General features: G+C 42.0%; 1 protein-coding gene across 12 annotated transcripts in view; it reads left to right on the forward strand.

Annotated features, from left to right (window-relative positions):
* The first annotated feature begins 257 nt into the window (after nucleotides 1-257).
* Nucleotides 258-15,423, forward strand: part of WWC3 (WWC family member 3) — a 104,510-nt gene continuing 89,344 nt past the window's right edge. For 7 of the 12 annotated variants that reach the window (XM_075095219.1, XM_075095261.1, XM_075095226.1 and 4 more), the window contains exon 1: nucleotides 333-850. In XM_075095219.1, the coding sequence (XP_074951320.1) occupies nucleotides 642-850 (209 nt within the window). In that variant the 5' untranslated portion in view covers nucleotides 333-641. Of the gene's footprint in view, nucleotides 851-15,423 lie in introns of all 12 variants that reach the window. The other 5 variants (XM_075095301.1, XM_075095294.1, XM_075095308.1 and 2 more) reach the window with 2 other exon arrangements.

Consider the following 15,423-nt stretch of genomic DNA (forward strand, 5'->3'; position numbering starts at 1 on the left):
CCCAGGCCCAGGCCGAAGGGCTGCCGCCCTCACCGTAGCCGACGTGTCTGGGTTTGGGCCCCGGCTTCCGCGCCGCGGGGTGCGGCCGCCCGGCCGGGACCCGCCGCTTCCCTCTTCCTCCCACGCAGAGCCGGGCCGGATCGGGGGAAGGGGCCGGGGCGAGAGGCCGGTCCCCAGCCCCTTCCCCCGACCCGGCCCTCCGCGGCGTGGGAACAGCGGGGCGGAGGCGGGGGCCGGGCCCCGGCGGAGGGAGGGAGGGAAGATGGCCGGGGCAGGCGCCGGGCGGGAGCGGGGGGAGGCGACGGCGCGGCGCTGCTGAGCGGCGGGGCGGGGGCGCTCGGGCCGGCGGGCTGAGCTCGGGGGCTGGGAGCCGCGGCGGAGCGGGGCAGGTCCCGGGCGGGGTTAGGAAGCGCGGCGGGGCTGGTCCCGGCGCGGAGGAGGATGAGTCCGGCGCGGCGCAGCCGGAGCCGCCCGAGTCCCGCTCCCTGCGGGGCTGCCTGTTAGTGCTGGAGGAGGAAGAGGAGGAGGAGGAGGAGGAGGAGGCGGCGGGCGGCCGCGGGACGGGAGCTGCCCCGGCGGCGGGCGGGGAGCGGGTTTCGACCGGAGTTGGGCGGCGGCGGCGGCCCGGCGGCGGAGCGGCCATGCCGTGGTTGAGCGGAGGGCGGCGGCGACGGCAACAGCAAGTGGCGGCGGGACAGGGCGGCGGGCCGCCGGCGGGCGGGCAGCGGGGCCGGGAGAGCTCGGAGCTACCGCTGCCCGCAGGCTGGGAGGAAGCGAGGGACTTCGACGGGCGAGTCTTTTACATCGACCATAATACGCGGCAGACCTCGTGGATCGACCCCCGGGACAGGTAAGGGGTGGGAGCCGCTGGCGGGCGAGGGAGATCCCGGGGGAAGGAGGGCCCGAGCCCGCTTCACCCCGCCGGACGCCGGCCCCGCCGCCACTGAGGGGGAGAGGGCGCGGGGAGAGGGGGACGGGGAGGCCGGAGGCGGCGGGGCCGGGCCCGGCGGCGACATTTTGCCTTGCCCCAGCTGTGGCCGCCGGGAGGAGGGTGTGGGCGGCGGGGCCGCCGGTGCCGCTGTCGGCGGGGCGCTCCGCTCCGCCTCGCTTCGCCCCGCTTCGCCCCGAGGCGGGAAGGCGGGCCGGGGTAGGGGGGAAGCCCTGTCACACCGGCCCTCCTCGCCCGATGCGTGTGGCGACCTGAGGGGCTGTCCCCCGCCCCGGCGGCTGACGAGCTTGCCGCCAGCGTTAATGTTAAATTAGAGCAAACAAAACGGGAATTTTGGGTGTGTTTGGTTTTTTTTTTTGTTCCCGTGGTGGGTGCTCAGACCAAACCTCTGTTTGGGGCGGGGGGGAGAAGACGGGCGGGCAGGGACCCACCGGCTGCTTTTCTATGCCTCAAGTATTGGGCTATCCCCACTGTACCCCAGTGGCTCGGCCATCCTGATTTATTAGCCGGGCTGAACTAATTGGCAGCAGCAGGCTGGAGGCATGCTGAAGTAATTTGGTAGATTACCTCCTCATAAAAGATAACGCTGCGTGGAGGTAAGCAAACCGGTAAATTCCTGCAGTTAATTTGACAAATACGCGGTCTGCTACAAATTACCCGTCTGCTGCGTTGTTTCGGGACGGCGTTTTCACAACTCTCGGGCCTGGCGGTGCGGGGTAAGATTGGGATAGGCCTTTTCGTTTTAATTAGGGTGAATAAATACGGACAGGGTTTAGGTGTTTCGGTTGCACTGCGTTAGAAGCAACGTTTAATCGTTATGGCTTAAGACTGTTGGAAGTGTGGGCCGTCTGCAGCGGGTGCTGCCCGGAGAGCGCGACCTCGCTTGAAAGCGTTCGCCTAAAAATTTCCACGCGGAGTTAGTGAACACAAGTGTCAGTATTCTAGGTGTCTGCGAAATAAGAAACATATGTCTCTGTGTATACTTTTCTATATTAAACAATGTTTTTATAGTAAGTGAAAGTTGGACAAGGACAGTTTGAACCTCCGCCAGAGCTACCTTGCCAGAAGTATGCCTGGAATGTTAAGCAGGCCACAGAAACATTTAAGCGCAGTCTGGGATAAAGACTGTAGTAATTTGAGCGATTCCTGCCCGTCTTGCACAATGATACATAACTGTTTAGGTAGCCTAAATATTTACCCAGCAGATCAAGATCTTTTGTTACTTGGATGTACTTATGCATGCACATACTTAATGCCCCAGCAAAAAAATAGTATTTGTTGGTGTGCTTCAGATGGCATATTTTTCTACAGTCTGTATGTATTTTAACCTTAGCTTACTTGTAATACGCTGTTTTAAAGGTAACCAATGGCATAACAACGTGTCTGTGCTTCTCTGTATGTCATCCTTTCCACTAAATTTCAGAGGGTGTGCAGTTTCATATTCTGGAATATCTTGCATACAGACAATTACAAAAACGATTTAGCCATTTACTACAGTGTTTAAATTCAGTTGCCATGCAACTTAAATAATTGCTACAATTATGACTTCATGTTTTGAAGAAATAATTGAAATGCCACATGATGCTTGAAAATGTGTCTCAATATTTCACACCAATGTTTAAACTTAGGTTTATTTTTCACGTTGGGTAAGAACAGGCTGTAGAGCAGAGATTGAGGCATTTACACTGGGGCAGATAGAAGAGAGATGATGTTTTCATGAGCGCTTATCAGTAGTTTCTACAGAACTCAAGTAGCAGGAGCTAGTTTTATGATTGCAGAGTTAATCTCTGGTTGAGGATAGACTACTGTTGTTACTTCAGTGAGGTGTCTGTGTTCTTCTGCATAGCGGAAGGCGACTAGTCTTTTTTGGTTTTCATTGCAGCTATTCACATTCCCGTCGGCAGCAGCAAAGTAGAAAAGGATCAGGTTAGTTGTGTTCTGCCAAAGTTTGGAAAAGAAAGGTCAGAGCAGCAGGGAAATGGTACCAAAGCTGTATTTTTGCAAAAAGAAGTTGAAGAACTGGGGAGGCAGAATAACCTACTTGTATCACACCTGCCTCGACATTTTGAGTTTGGCACAGTGTGACAGAGATCAGCCCCCATTTCTATGTTTGAGTGGTTTCATTTCTGTCTAGGAGGAATTGGACAAAACTATGGGACCTCAGCCCATGCTGTACTTCATCAGGGCTCCGAGATCAGACCCTCCAAGCTTTCCTATGGGCAGTAGTCTCTTTAAGTGTTCCTGCAGGCTCCTCTTTCCTTGTAGCTGGCACTTAGTAGTTTGTTTTTCTTTTCAGCATTCCCCCTGAGATTTCTCAGCCTTTTGTATAGTTTGGTTAGTGAATTCAATTTAAAACAGTTATTTGACAAAAAAAACCACAACACAACGCTTCCCCCCCCCCCCCCCCCCATGTTTTTCCCATTGAAGCCAAGAAGAGAAGGAACTACTAATTAGAGAAGTTGAGGAAGGAGAAATGTGCTCTATAAAGGATTTTGGAGTTTGGGAAAGAGAAGGTGATGAGGGCAAGGGAGATAAGTCAAAGCAATATGGAGTAAGAAGGGATAAAGGACTCATAAGTGGATACTCTATGATTTTCTATGGTATGAAAAAGTAGAATAAGTGAAGAAAAGGGGAATAGTAGAAGAACGATAAAATGAGCAGATTTGAGAAGCATCTTATCTTTGGTATCAAATTAGTGTTTAGTTTGGGAAAGATAATGTGTTGATCTGTGTGGATTGTGTGTAATGAATAGTTTGTGGACGGTTATCTACCAGATCCTGTAGATCTCAGAATGGGATCATTCGGTGTATGTTTTGGTCTTGGGGTAGTAGTCGTCTTTTGTCATAATAGGTTGTAAGTTCTTCAAGGCAACAAACTACCTTTTTATCTTGTGTTGGCCCAGTACTTGCTATATTGAGATTCTGGTCAATAACTGGAGATTGTAAATGATCTTACAGAAGTTTGACTATGTTTGTGGTTTATAATGGTGATCCTTGTGGCACCAAGGATCTTTTTACTGTTGCTGTTTGTTACAGGACTGTGTTTTCAAGTGATTAGAGCTTAGCCAAAACTGTTGGAGTTTGGCAAAAGCTTTCTGAGCTGGTGAGTCTTATGGAACCTTCAGCTAAAATACAGTGTTGTTTGTTTGTTTTTTTCTTTTTTTTTAACAAGGCTAGAGGAGAGGAAGTTTCCTTCAGCTTCTTAATGTGAGTTGTTTGTTTGCAGATTTAAATCATCTTGTTTTCGAGCGAGGGTTTTAAACATGTACAGTGTAGCAGTATTTTTGCATGCAGAAATCATCCATTTGGGCTGGTTTGGGAGGCATTGAAAAATCAGCATGGGCTAGGGGAAGACTTAGGTTTTAGCAGCTGCGTTTGCAGAAAATTCCTGCAAGCTGGACTGCTGGTACGTTAATTGAAATCAGGGAGTTTCTCTGTTCTGTGTCCTCATCATCTTAATTCCGAGACCTAAAAGCTGCTTAGTTTTGTGCACAGGAGAAAGCCCTGGCCTTGTAGAGGAGGTGCGTTGGAACAAGGAGGATGGAACAAGAGGGATTGGCCTTGGAATTTGTGAGAGTGGGGGAAATTTCAGTAGGTTGTGGAAAGCAAAGCAATCAGGAGTTGGGGGTAGGGAGAAGGAGGATGGCACCTGAAGCCTGGGAAGAAAAAAGTAGGGGAACGGGACTGAAAACCAGTAGGGCAGGGAAAAACAGGTAAGAAGAAACCGGTCTGGTGAGGGATGAGGGTGTCAGCTCTTTTCTTGGCTATACAGGGAACCCTGAGGGAAAAGAAGGAGCACCTTCCTGGATGAGGAATCTTCAGAGTCAGAAAATACTCATGTGGGGCAGCATGCAAAGTCTAGGTGAAGGAGGGAAGATAAATGGAAGGTGAAATGTGAGAATGGGGGTCAGGAAGTGTAAGATGTGCTGGACAAGGAGACTGATGAAAAATTGGAATTGTAGAGATTGGAAATAAGCAGGAAGGGCTAAATGGGCTTGAAACAAGGAGCTGGACTGAGAAAGTCACTAAGCAGGCATCTGTTTTGTTAGGGGTGCAGAGTAGAAATGCTCAAGTGAGTAATGGGCAGAGAAGTCCAGAAGTGCTGGTTGTTTTTTGCTGAACTCTTTCAAGACTCCTTGTTGTTATAATTTATTTGCTTTTAGCAAATGTCTGTATTACCCAGTTTGCCTCTTCTGTCCATCGGGTAGGACAAAAACAGTCCATTACTACTATTGTTTCCTCTGTTAGGGCAGGTGGCAAAGTGAAGTGTTAAACCCAGGTGCTGGTGTGATGCTGCACGATGCGATTTCTCTTCCCCCAGTTTAGTTTTATAAAGGAATAGGAGATTGCAAGTAAGGTGCTTAAATCAAGAGAATATGAATGTCAGATATTCAGAGCTAGAAAATTCCAGACTTAAGTCACTTAACTACTTCTTTTTTTATTAAGAGAGCATTTTAGTGACTCTCTCATGTATTTTCTTGCCTTATTTGATACATGGAGAGTAGCAACTCTGAGGACAGATCAGAGGGCTGTGAAGTAGATGAGAATCGCTTCCAAAGTGTTTTGCCAAAAGTGGAAGATGTGCCTCTCACTAGTGAGGCAAAGGATCTTTTGGCACACCAGCATGCGATACAGTTAGAAAGGCAGTGGCCGCTTTGTCAAGGCAAGATAATATCTCCTAGAGTATTGGAATGTAGTTGACATTGCTCAGCAACCCAAAGACAATCAGAAGAAGCATTTAAATAAAGATTTTTCATAAATAGCATTTTTCTGGGCCTGGCTTAAACCCCTGCACTGAGAGTCACAATTACTGTCATTCAGTAATAGAGTTCAAATACTTATATTCCAAAAGATCAGAAAAATTAAGGCAACAGACTAGTTAGTGCCACTGCCATTTTTGAAAGTTTGCTTCAAGTTCGTACATGTTTTCAGACTTTTAGCATCTGCTTCCTTTTTGTTGTATTTTGATTATCAACTGTGTTAACAGTTTTGTTTTGAACTAATACTATTTGTGCGATGGGAAGAAAATAGTGATTATTTACCATTATTTTAACATTCCCTTTGAAAATATGATGGTGACTGGACAGATTTAAATCACATGCTTTATTTGACTGTGATGCAGACTGTTAATGTAAAACACAAAATGTAACCTATAGAGTACAGAAATGTATTTTTGGAAGTGAAACTTTGAAAATATTTAAAGGAGAGCAGAACTACTGAAATACTAATTTGGTTGTGATTTTATAAATTGTCTCTCTAGGCTGTCAATGCCAAGGTCACAAGATGGAGATGGTTGTAAAGATAAAAAAAATTGAATGAGTATGGGTCTGGAAAACATGCGCTTACATGAAAGCAAAAGAGCTGAATTTATTCAGCTGAAGAGGTGTTTAAGAAGTGGTTTGAGTACTGTTCATAAAAAGAGATAATACCAGGGACTTTAGAGCTCCTTTGTTTAGTAGATTTATAATAATATCTGATAGTCAGAAGTGGAGATATGATATATTTTTAATAGTAACATATATTAAATGTCGTAGTTCTCCTTTTAGCTCTCTAGATAAAATTATCTAGTTCGGTTTTTTTGCTTGGTTTAAGTCAGCTATTGCTTGAAGTCCCGTTGTCTACGACCATCTATTTTTACTGCTTCCATTGAATGATATATCATTTGACCTATATATAATATATATAGCTAAATATATCTTACAAGAATTGGCAGAGCAGCCGTCCTTTCGTGAGGAAGTGGAGGGCTTCTCTATCTGGTTGTTCCTCTTAACGCAAGGAAGAAGCCCAGTTTATCTCCATCACTTGAGGCGTCTGGGTCACTGCAGTCGCATCCTTTGATTACCTCAAGGTAGCAGTAAATACAGTGGACTTGATAGAGTTTATATTTAAAGCATTGTGTATAAAGTAGTACTTGAGATCCAGATGTTTTGAATTTTCTGTGCAAATGTCAAGCCTGGATGCAGCCCCAGTGTGGATGGGAAAGCTGTGCAGCTGTGTGACTGTTCTCCTGGCATGTGACTGGGAATACATGTTGCAGCACATGGTGTTAAGAAAGGGCTGTGGTGCCCTAAGCCTCTCTGGGCAATGTGCACATACTTGAACTTCAGTTCTCCTTCAGAATAATTCAGTAATATTTTTAAAGGTGTGCTGTAGCTGACACTTGTTTTGAAAATTTCATATATATATATATATATGCCGTGATAAATCTACTTCCCTGCCTTTCAGGAGGTAGATGTGTTCATAATTTTTTTCATTGTGGCCGGTAGGTCTTCAGCCAGGCAGATATTTAACTTCATATTGTGAGCGACTTCCATGAAAATGTTTATGATTAAAAATGAATGTAGGCACACGAATCCTATAATTAATGTTAGTTGGGAGTAGGTATGTTTTTTCAAGCGGAGTTGTTCTTTTGATTGGTATATTCTGATAACAAGTAAATGTTAATCATCTGATTCATGGTAAATAATTTTAAACTATTGGGGTGATTTTTTTTCTATCTCAGCTCTCTGATTTAAACGTTTTAAAAATGTAGCTTTTAATTTCTTGTCAGATTTACGTTGCTTAGGAAAAAGCAATGCCTGTATGAAGTGCACATCGACATTTTCTGATTAACATTGTTGAATTATAAGAGTAGTTTAAAATGAGCGCTACATCTCCAATCATGGAGGATTATAAATGTTTTTAGTAGTGTTTCAGTGTCTCAGAAAGTAGAGGTGGAAGGCATCCATTCTTTCTTCCTAAAAGTAAAAGGTTTTCCTTAAAGTACAATAGTAGTGAATTATGGTTTATTTAATTGGTTTTTACTGGTTGAAACAGATAGGCTTTGAAAATCTATCTTAGGTGGCATAAAACTGCGAGACATAATGCATGTGTGCTACAGCATCAAAACAGCCATTGAGCCACGGTAACCTTATTAACAAAAAAAATGCTGTTAAGCTTCTTAATGTTTTGTTAAAGGTGAAGGGGTTGTTTGTGTGCATGTGTAGTTTCTACCTCTAAATGGAAGTATTTTCAGCAATTAGATGAGGAATGCAGGCACCTGCCTTTTATTGTATTTGTGTGCATACTAGAAAGGACTAAATTAGCACTTGTGACTTCAGCGGGTTGGCAGATGTTGTGAGGGCTTTTTCTTGAAGGGTTCTGTGAGATGGTATTGACTGCCTCACATCTGAAATGGATCTTACAAACTGAGAAACCGTGATCTGTTGGATGTTGTCAGCGCTTGAAACTGTTGGAGTAGGTATTTTTCTTGTATGTATAAATCAACGTATACCTGAGTCAATGTAGGCACAATGGTTGTATTCATTGTCATTAAACAGCACCAAGCATTGTTAAAAGGAAATTGAGTGTTTGCATTAACGTATCTTCTAAAGGGTGTGAGGGGGAAGTGTCTGCTTTTCAGGATCTATAATCTAGACATGTGAGAATGCAGGAGTTGAAAGTCACACGGCTGGGTCCGGGTCTTAAGTTCTGTTTTCTGGAGAAAAAAATTCCTTGTTAGGCTTGGATTCTAGTGATTAGTTTGAGAGATAATGACTTAGTGTTTTTAGTGAATGTAAAAATAGTGACAGCAGAGTGCAAACGTAAGAACAAATGACTTGTAGGCGGTAGAAAAAGTTAGCAGGGCTTTGCTATAGATAAGTTTCTAACAGGCTTCGTAGTTGGTTTATAATTTTGTGTTGTGTAACGGAAGGTAGAGCTTTGTAAAGTTGTATGTGAGGCCGGACAGACTATTTAGTTGATATTTTGGTGAAACAAAGTAAAACTAATACTTTTCTGTCTACAGTTAAAAATAGAACTTCCTGAATATCTTATCTGCTGCAGATGTGACAGTTCACATTCACCAGCAAAGCCAGCCAGTATCGCAGCTCTTTAAGTAATCTTCAACTTGTTTCTGGTTGAAAGAATCTAGCTAAAGAAAACATGCTCTAGGTACTTTTCTTACCTCTCTGCCTGCTGTGGCAGAGCAGCCTGCGCGCTCAGCAAGGTTTTGCAATACAGCACCCTTGGGCCACTGGTTAGCTGCTGCCAAAAGCACTAGTGTCCTCCCTGCCAGCCACGTGGTCTCACCCTTCTCTCGCACTGGTACCGGTGCTTGTCTGACCTTAGGGTAAGATGAAGTAGCAGGAAAAAAAAATCCTATGCAGTATTTCATTTGTCTCTTTTTGGGCAGGGTAGTTTTCAGCTGGTTTAGTTTCCTAAGCTGCCTTACCTTCAGGGCAGATGGGTATTTAAGTGGCTTATGTCAGTTAAGTTTAATTCAATAAGAAATTGGCTTAGGCAAAAGTGATGAGTCAGTTTAAAACCTTCTTTGAGTAAATCCACTTTGTGAATGGCAGTCCTGACTACTGATTTTTAAAATACTCCCATACTAAAACAACATGTCTCTTAATAAGCTTCAAGTTATGTTTAAAAGGAAGGATTCACTTTTCAGGTGTAAGATGGATCTACAAAACCCAACAGAAGTTGGTTAAATAGGTGTCAGGGTCAGTTTTTCAGCTGAGCGGCAGCACTGAAGTGGCCGTTAAGAAGTGAGAGGGTTGCAAGCAGCATAATCGATTTTGGGACTGAGTTTGGGGTATCAGCAACAGCTTGGAAACACTCATGAAAGGTTTGGTGAAGTCAGTGGTGAGCGTTGTTGCTGTTGCTGGCTGGGGGCAAAGTTGATGCATGAGAGAATCGAATCTAGGACCAGACGGGTATCTGGGGAGGATATCAGCAGTGTGGTACCTCGGAGGCGTGTGAGAGAGGGAATCTAATCTTACGATCAGCTGGATGTGGGGAGGAACTGGGGAGGATCTTGACAGTGGAGCACTTCTGAGGAGGATCTCAGTTGGGTGTAGAAGTGTAGGGTGTACCTGGGGAAGGGTGGAGCATGAAAAAACATGTAGAGGTAGTAACAAAATACACAGAGCAGCTACTGGGGGGACTTAGAAGGTGGCTCTGTCACCAGTTTTTGGAGCTATAATTAATCAAAAGATTGTGACAGTATGACTGGAGAAATTTTTAAAGGACCTGAATGGGTCAAGGTTGAAATTGCCAGGTCATAGAGGGGGAGATTCGAATTCAAATATTACATGAACAAGATTTTTGTCTCTGCTTATGGAGAAGAGGAGGGACTTTGATGTGGTATTTGCCTTGCTACTGATCCCAAGCTGATTTTGTGGAGCTAAATCCCTCAGTTCTTAACTAGTCATTGATGGCAAGGGAACAGGGATGTAAGCTTTGTTCTGCCATGCTACAAGGGTCTCAACCGTTTCTTGATTCTGTTCCAGATAGGAAAATTAATTTGGACTTAGTACAATTAGGGTGTGCTAAAAGCATGGCAAGACATGATCTGTCACTTCTAATGGCCCATTGAATCATTTGAGTCAGCCATTTAATACAGCTAGCCCTCTGGCGAGGCTTGCTCTAGATGTATGTTGCATGGTCAAATAAGATGGAGTATTTCTCAGTTAATTTCTCTGCCTGTCTTTCTGTGGGTGTTTGCTGGAGTACAAAAGGCTCTTGGGTCCAGTGTTGAGCTTGGTGGTCTCCCTGTGGTTTGCAGGGTGGAGGCAATTCTGTGCTGTACTGTTAGCTCTCTTGGCTGAAGGAGCTGATTACCATCAAAGGCTGAATTAGTGAATATCAAAAACTGAAGCGACTCGGTTTTTTGTCTTTGTTTTCAAAGACTTTTCTATTTCACTATATTTAATTGGCAATGGGACAAAAATACAGTACAGTGATATCAACACCCGTGAACCAGCAATGGAGAATCAAAGGCTATCTTTCATAGCTTTCTGAAAGAGTTATTTTCAAGATGAAACATCTATGAAGAATCTTGTTGAAACCATTTTGATTTATATCATACTTAGGCTGAAGCTCTTTCACACACACAGTGATTAGGATTCTTTATGGCAAAATGCAAAGTATGGTATCAAAGGTAAAAATGCATGATATTTCAAAGTTTATTTAATATTGGATTACAGTTCAAACAGCTAAAAATAAGAACTTCATATACAACACATTCTTAGAAAGAGTGGCTTATCCATGTTTGGGAAGGCAGCTGAAGTACTGCATGATTATCTAATTCTATAGCATAAACAAATTGTGACACGCTTCTCAAATGAGGATACAGTCCAAAGTTACTTGACTTGAACAGCAATTCCATGTATGCTTAAGTGGTTTCAGAATAAAAAATAAATTACCATTGGGGTTTTTTTTTTTCAATGTAGGGATAATTAGATGGAGAAAATATTGCATGTGCTCAGAAATTACTGTTTAAACACTTGCGCGTCTTCTGCTTTCCCCATAGTACATATTTTGGATGATACTTTAGACTCATAGAATGAAAGATATGATATGGCACATTGGTAAAAATCTCTGAACCCCAAACTTCAGAATAAGTGAGTTAACTGCAAAACCCAAGAAAAAAAAGATTTAATGAACATTATGGCTGTTGGATCACAGATCAGTTTTAGTGGTATCTAAATAGTCTCTAACACTATAATTGATGAATAATACAAATTAATGATAATCATCAGGTTATGAGCTAGAGAAAGTGTAACTGATCTCTCCTTTCTGTAATAAAACAATTGGAAATGCATGTAAAGACTGGAAGTGCAATAGGTAATTTGTCAAAATTCAATTAAAGAACATGTATATTCATATTGCATGTTCATATGCATATTTCCAACTGTATGCGGCGTACTGAGTGATGACATTGGGGGGGGGAAAAAAAAAGCGTGTGCTACTTTGTGTTGGTTTGAGTTGTCTTATCTTTGCTTTTCTGCCAGCTCATAGTTTATTCAAGGAAAAACCTAGCCATGCTCTTGTGGTTATGGGTGTACTGAGATTTGTGATAAATAGGCACCATGTGCACAAGGCTCTGCATGGGCATTTGAATTCCACTTCTGTGTTTAATGTAGCTACTCAGTTGGGCCAACTAAATTATAGAAGTATTCGTTTAGAAAAATGTTTACTAGTACCAGCTTGCAGAACAGATGGTTAAAAATGCTGTCCTTTGAAATGATGGTCTAATTTCTCATGTGTCTCGAGATTCCTCTGAGTAACCAAATACAGGCCTTCCCTAAGTACACCTACGTGTGTGAGCTTCCAGTGTCTTCATTTGATAATGCTTCAGACAGTGAATTCTTCTTTTAGAAGTACTTTGATAATCCATTGTAGCCTACTTATTAATCGCAGTTTGGTTTTTTTTGATGCTTCTATCTTGTCTGTATGGCAAAAGACATAGTTTTGACTAAATCTCCATGTTTCACAGAGGTTGTAAAAAATTATTTTCCTTGAAAGGAAAGCAAAAGCATTTTAATTAAAAATGGTCAGTTATTTTTGGATCAGCTTTATTTTGCATCTGGACTGGTTAGCCATAAATTTGTGTTGGCTCTACGCGAACTTTGGGAGTAAATCTCATGTCATCAAGGGGAAGAACTGTTATGAAAACTTCTTTTTGATTTCACACAGTTCTCAACCCTTGGAAACTGCAGCTTAATGCACACATGGTCCAGTGTTTTAATGTACTTGTTTATAGCCAGGGCTTCAGAAAGAAGAGACTCTCCAGTTACCTGTATTCATCAAAAGTAGCTACAAAATACCTATATAGGAGTCCAAGAAATAACAGATTTCATAAACCGTTTGCCTTAGTCAAGGGGAGCATGCACAGAGATGGAACAAGAGATCCTAGGGCTTGGCCTGATCCTTCCTTTTGTGTTGTTTGTGTTTAATAGTTCTCTGCACTTTGAGAGTCTTCCATACTGGTTCAGCTAAACTTCTTTATTTCTCTTAACAGCATGTAATACACTGAAGCATTTAAGAAGCATTTTTTTTTTTTAATCTTAATGAATTACTAGTTTCAGGTAAGTCCCTTTATATTGATCTGCAGTGTGGAGCATGATTACTGTTCTTGAAGTGTGTGTTAGTTAAGTGCCTTCTAATCAGGAAGATAATGAAGGAAAATATAACTGCTGAAACCTGCGTGCTTGTCTTAAGCAGCATTAAAGTGGTAGGTTGGGATTTTTTGTTTTGTTTGGGTTGGTTTTGGTTTTTTTTTCTTTTTGAGTAGGGTATAGCTACAGATGTTTTTCCAGGAAATGAACCCTTCAATTTTTGCTTTTAAAAAATCTTTTCCTTTAGCCTATTTTTGGAGTAAATAGTCAAGGCTAACTCTTGGATTCTGACTGATTGATGGTACTATGAAGATACGGTATTTCGAGTTTCAGGAATTATTTTCCTATTGTAAAATAAGCTGCTTTGCAAATTCCTGGTTGTCTTTTTAAATAAATTTCTGTATGCACTTATGTGAAGTTTTGGGGAAGTGTTACAAATTTCTTCAGTTAAACATGATAGAAGGCTTTCAGAGCAAGAAACCCTTTTAGTCCCTGAGCAGGTATCCAAACACAAGTATTTAGGAAGAAGTATGTGGATCTTTTGTGCAATGTCATTTAATAATCTGAAATTTCAGGCAACTTACCTACAAGCTTTCTTACAGCTGTAGCCTCAATGCTTCTGTTGGTAAACATTATTCTGACTTTACAATTTGGAAAGTTGGAGCTGAGAAATGTTTGTGGGAAATGATCTGTCGAAGATTTGCAGAGCCATGATCAGTTTGTTTTTGGTATGGTGGGTGGTTTTTTTTTTCCTTAAAAAAAAAAAAGCACAGGAGTGTTTCCTATCATGGGCCGGAAATGGCACCCAGAACCTCCTAATTCTTTGTACTGAATCTGTTCTTAGGGATTCAAGGGTGTCTTAGGGAATTATCAGTCACCTTCGTTTTCAGTGCGTTTTCAGAAACAGCTTGGGAATGAGCAAATTGGGAAAACTTTTATATCCCACCACCTTCTCCTCTAGGAGAATGTCATATGCTTAAAAAAACCCAAACAATAAATCTTAAGTTTTACCAGAAGGGCATCTAAAAAACCACTTGAATGTTTCATTGAGCTTAGATGCAAACCTTTTTTTCATGCTAAGCCAGGTCATAGGATCTCTTCCTACGACTTAATAAAAGGCAAAACCCCAGACGGTTCATATGGGTGAAGATAGGGATTTATTTATTTCTGTTAAACAAACATTCATAAAATTTGTCACAATTTTCTGGAAATCTGACAGACTAGATAAAGCTCCAGTGATTACGGAGAACAGTCCATTTTTGTAGACTTCTGCCTGCCACTGAAACATCAAGTGTCTTATATGTAGACCTCGTTACAGGTACAGAGTGAACTCTCTTGTACGTCTGGGAGTAATCTTGTAGATCTGTCTGTGCCTGTTCAGGGCTTCTGTTTGGTAACAGGATGATGCAGCTGATCTTGTTCCCTGGACATCTGCCTGCTAGGAGATGTTCTCTTTCACAGTATCTGCCAAACAACTCTTTAAGGCGCTAATACGCTTTCATGACGATTCACCAGGACTCACTTTGGATCCTTGAGTTAAAGACTTTCTCTTTGGCCATTAGCTGATTCTTTTGGAAGTAGTATCCGAAAGAGGATATTGATAATGTTGGTGTTGTGGGTTTTTTTTTTTTTTATTTTTTTTGCTTCTTATGCCTTACATGTAAGGGGTTCAGAATTTTTAAAAAGTTTTGTTGTTCTTGTTTTAAAGCACATCTGCATCATTTTATCGTTAAAACTTACTGTCATAAATTTCTGGAATATCTCCTTTGTGTAATTATGTACAGCATGTGAACATCTGGGGTTTTTGAAGTTTTGCACATATGACTGCCCACGCTCTTCTTCAGATACTTGTTTCATTCTTTCTGAAGTCAGTTGATAAAGAAAATCATGTTTATTTTTACCTTAATCACAACCGTAAGTTTCTTTTCTTTACATTTAGAATCTGTGGAACATTTATAAAAGGCTTTTCTGTCCTCTTTAAAAAACAAATTACCCCATGTCCAAAACTCTGGTTCCATTAGGAACACCCCAAAACTGTGGATAGTGTCCTGGATGTGGAAATTTTCTCCCCACCGTCCAGTCCATGAAAGGTGTTCTTTAAAATGCAAGTCTTTTGAGATCATATGTTCGTTTTTACGTCTTTGGCCTTTTATGTATGTGCTCTGAAGCTTATTTTTCAAAGTGGATTAAGATATTGATACTAATACCTGTATCCAGACATTTTTAGGATATGTGTCACCTGTGAAGAAACAAAATGTTTTCCTGAGATGTTATACAGATTAATAGGCTCTTAACATAATGTTAGTACATAATGTTAAAAATTATATAGGTCCCCTTTACTATGACTTCTGTCTCTAATTAAAAACATATCTTTTTTTTCCTCTCCATTAGTGAAGATGGTCAGATGTCCAGACTTCTATGAGAATAAATTCCAGATAGTTTTCAGAGCACTTAGGTTAAAATATTTCTAAATGTTTTAATTTCTAAGTGTTTTACTATACTTAGCAGAATTTGAAATACATGAATTTTGGTGGGTTTTGGGTTTAGGTTTTGTTGTTGTTGTGGATGTTGGTGTTTGGTCATGGTTTTT

This window comes from Phalacrocorax aristotelis, chromosome 1 (assembly GCF_949628215.1).
Source record: "Phalacrocorax aristotelis chromosome 1, bGulAri2.1, whole genome shotgun sequence".
In the NCBI taxonomy this organism is placed as follows: domain Eukaryota; kingdom Metazoa; phylum Chordata; class Aves; order Suliformes; family Phalacrocoracidae; genus Phalacrocorax; species Phalacrocorax aristotelis.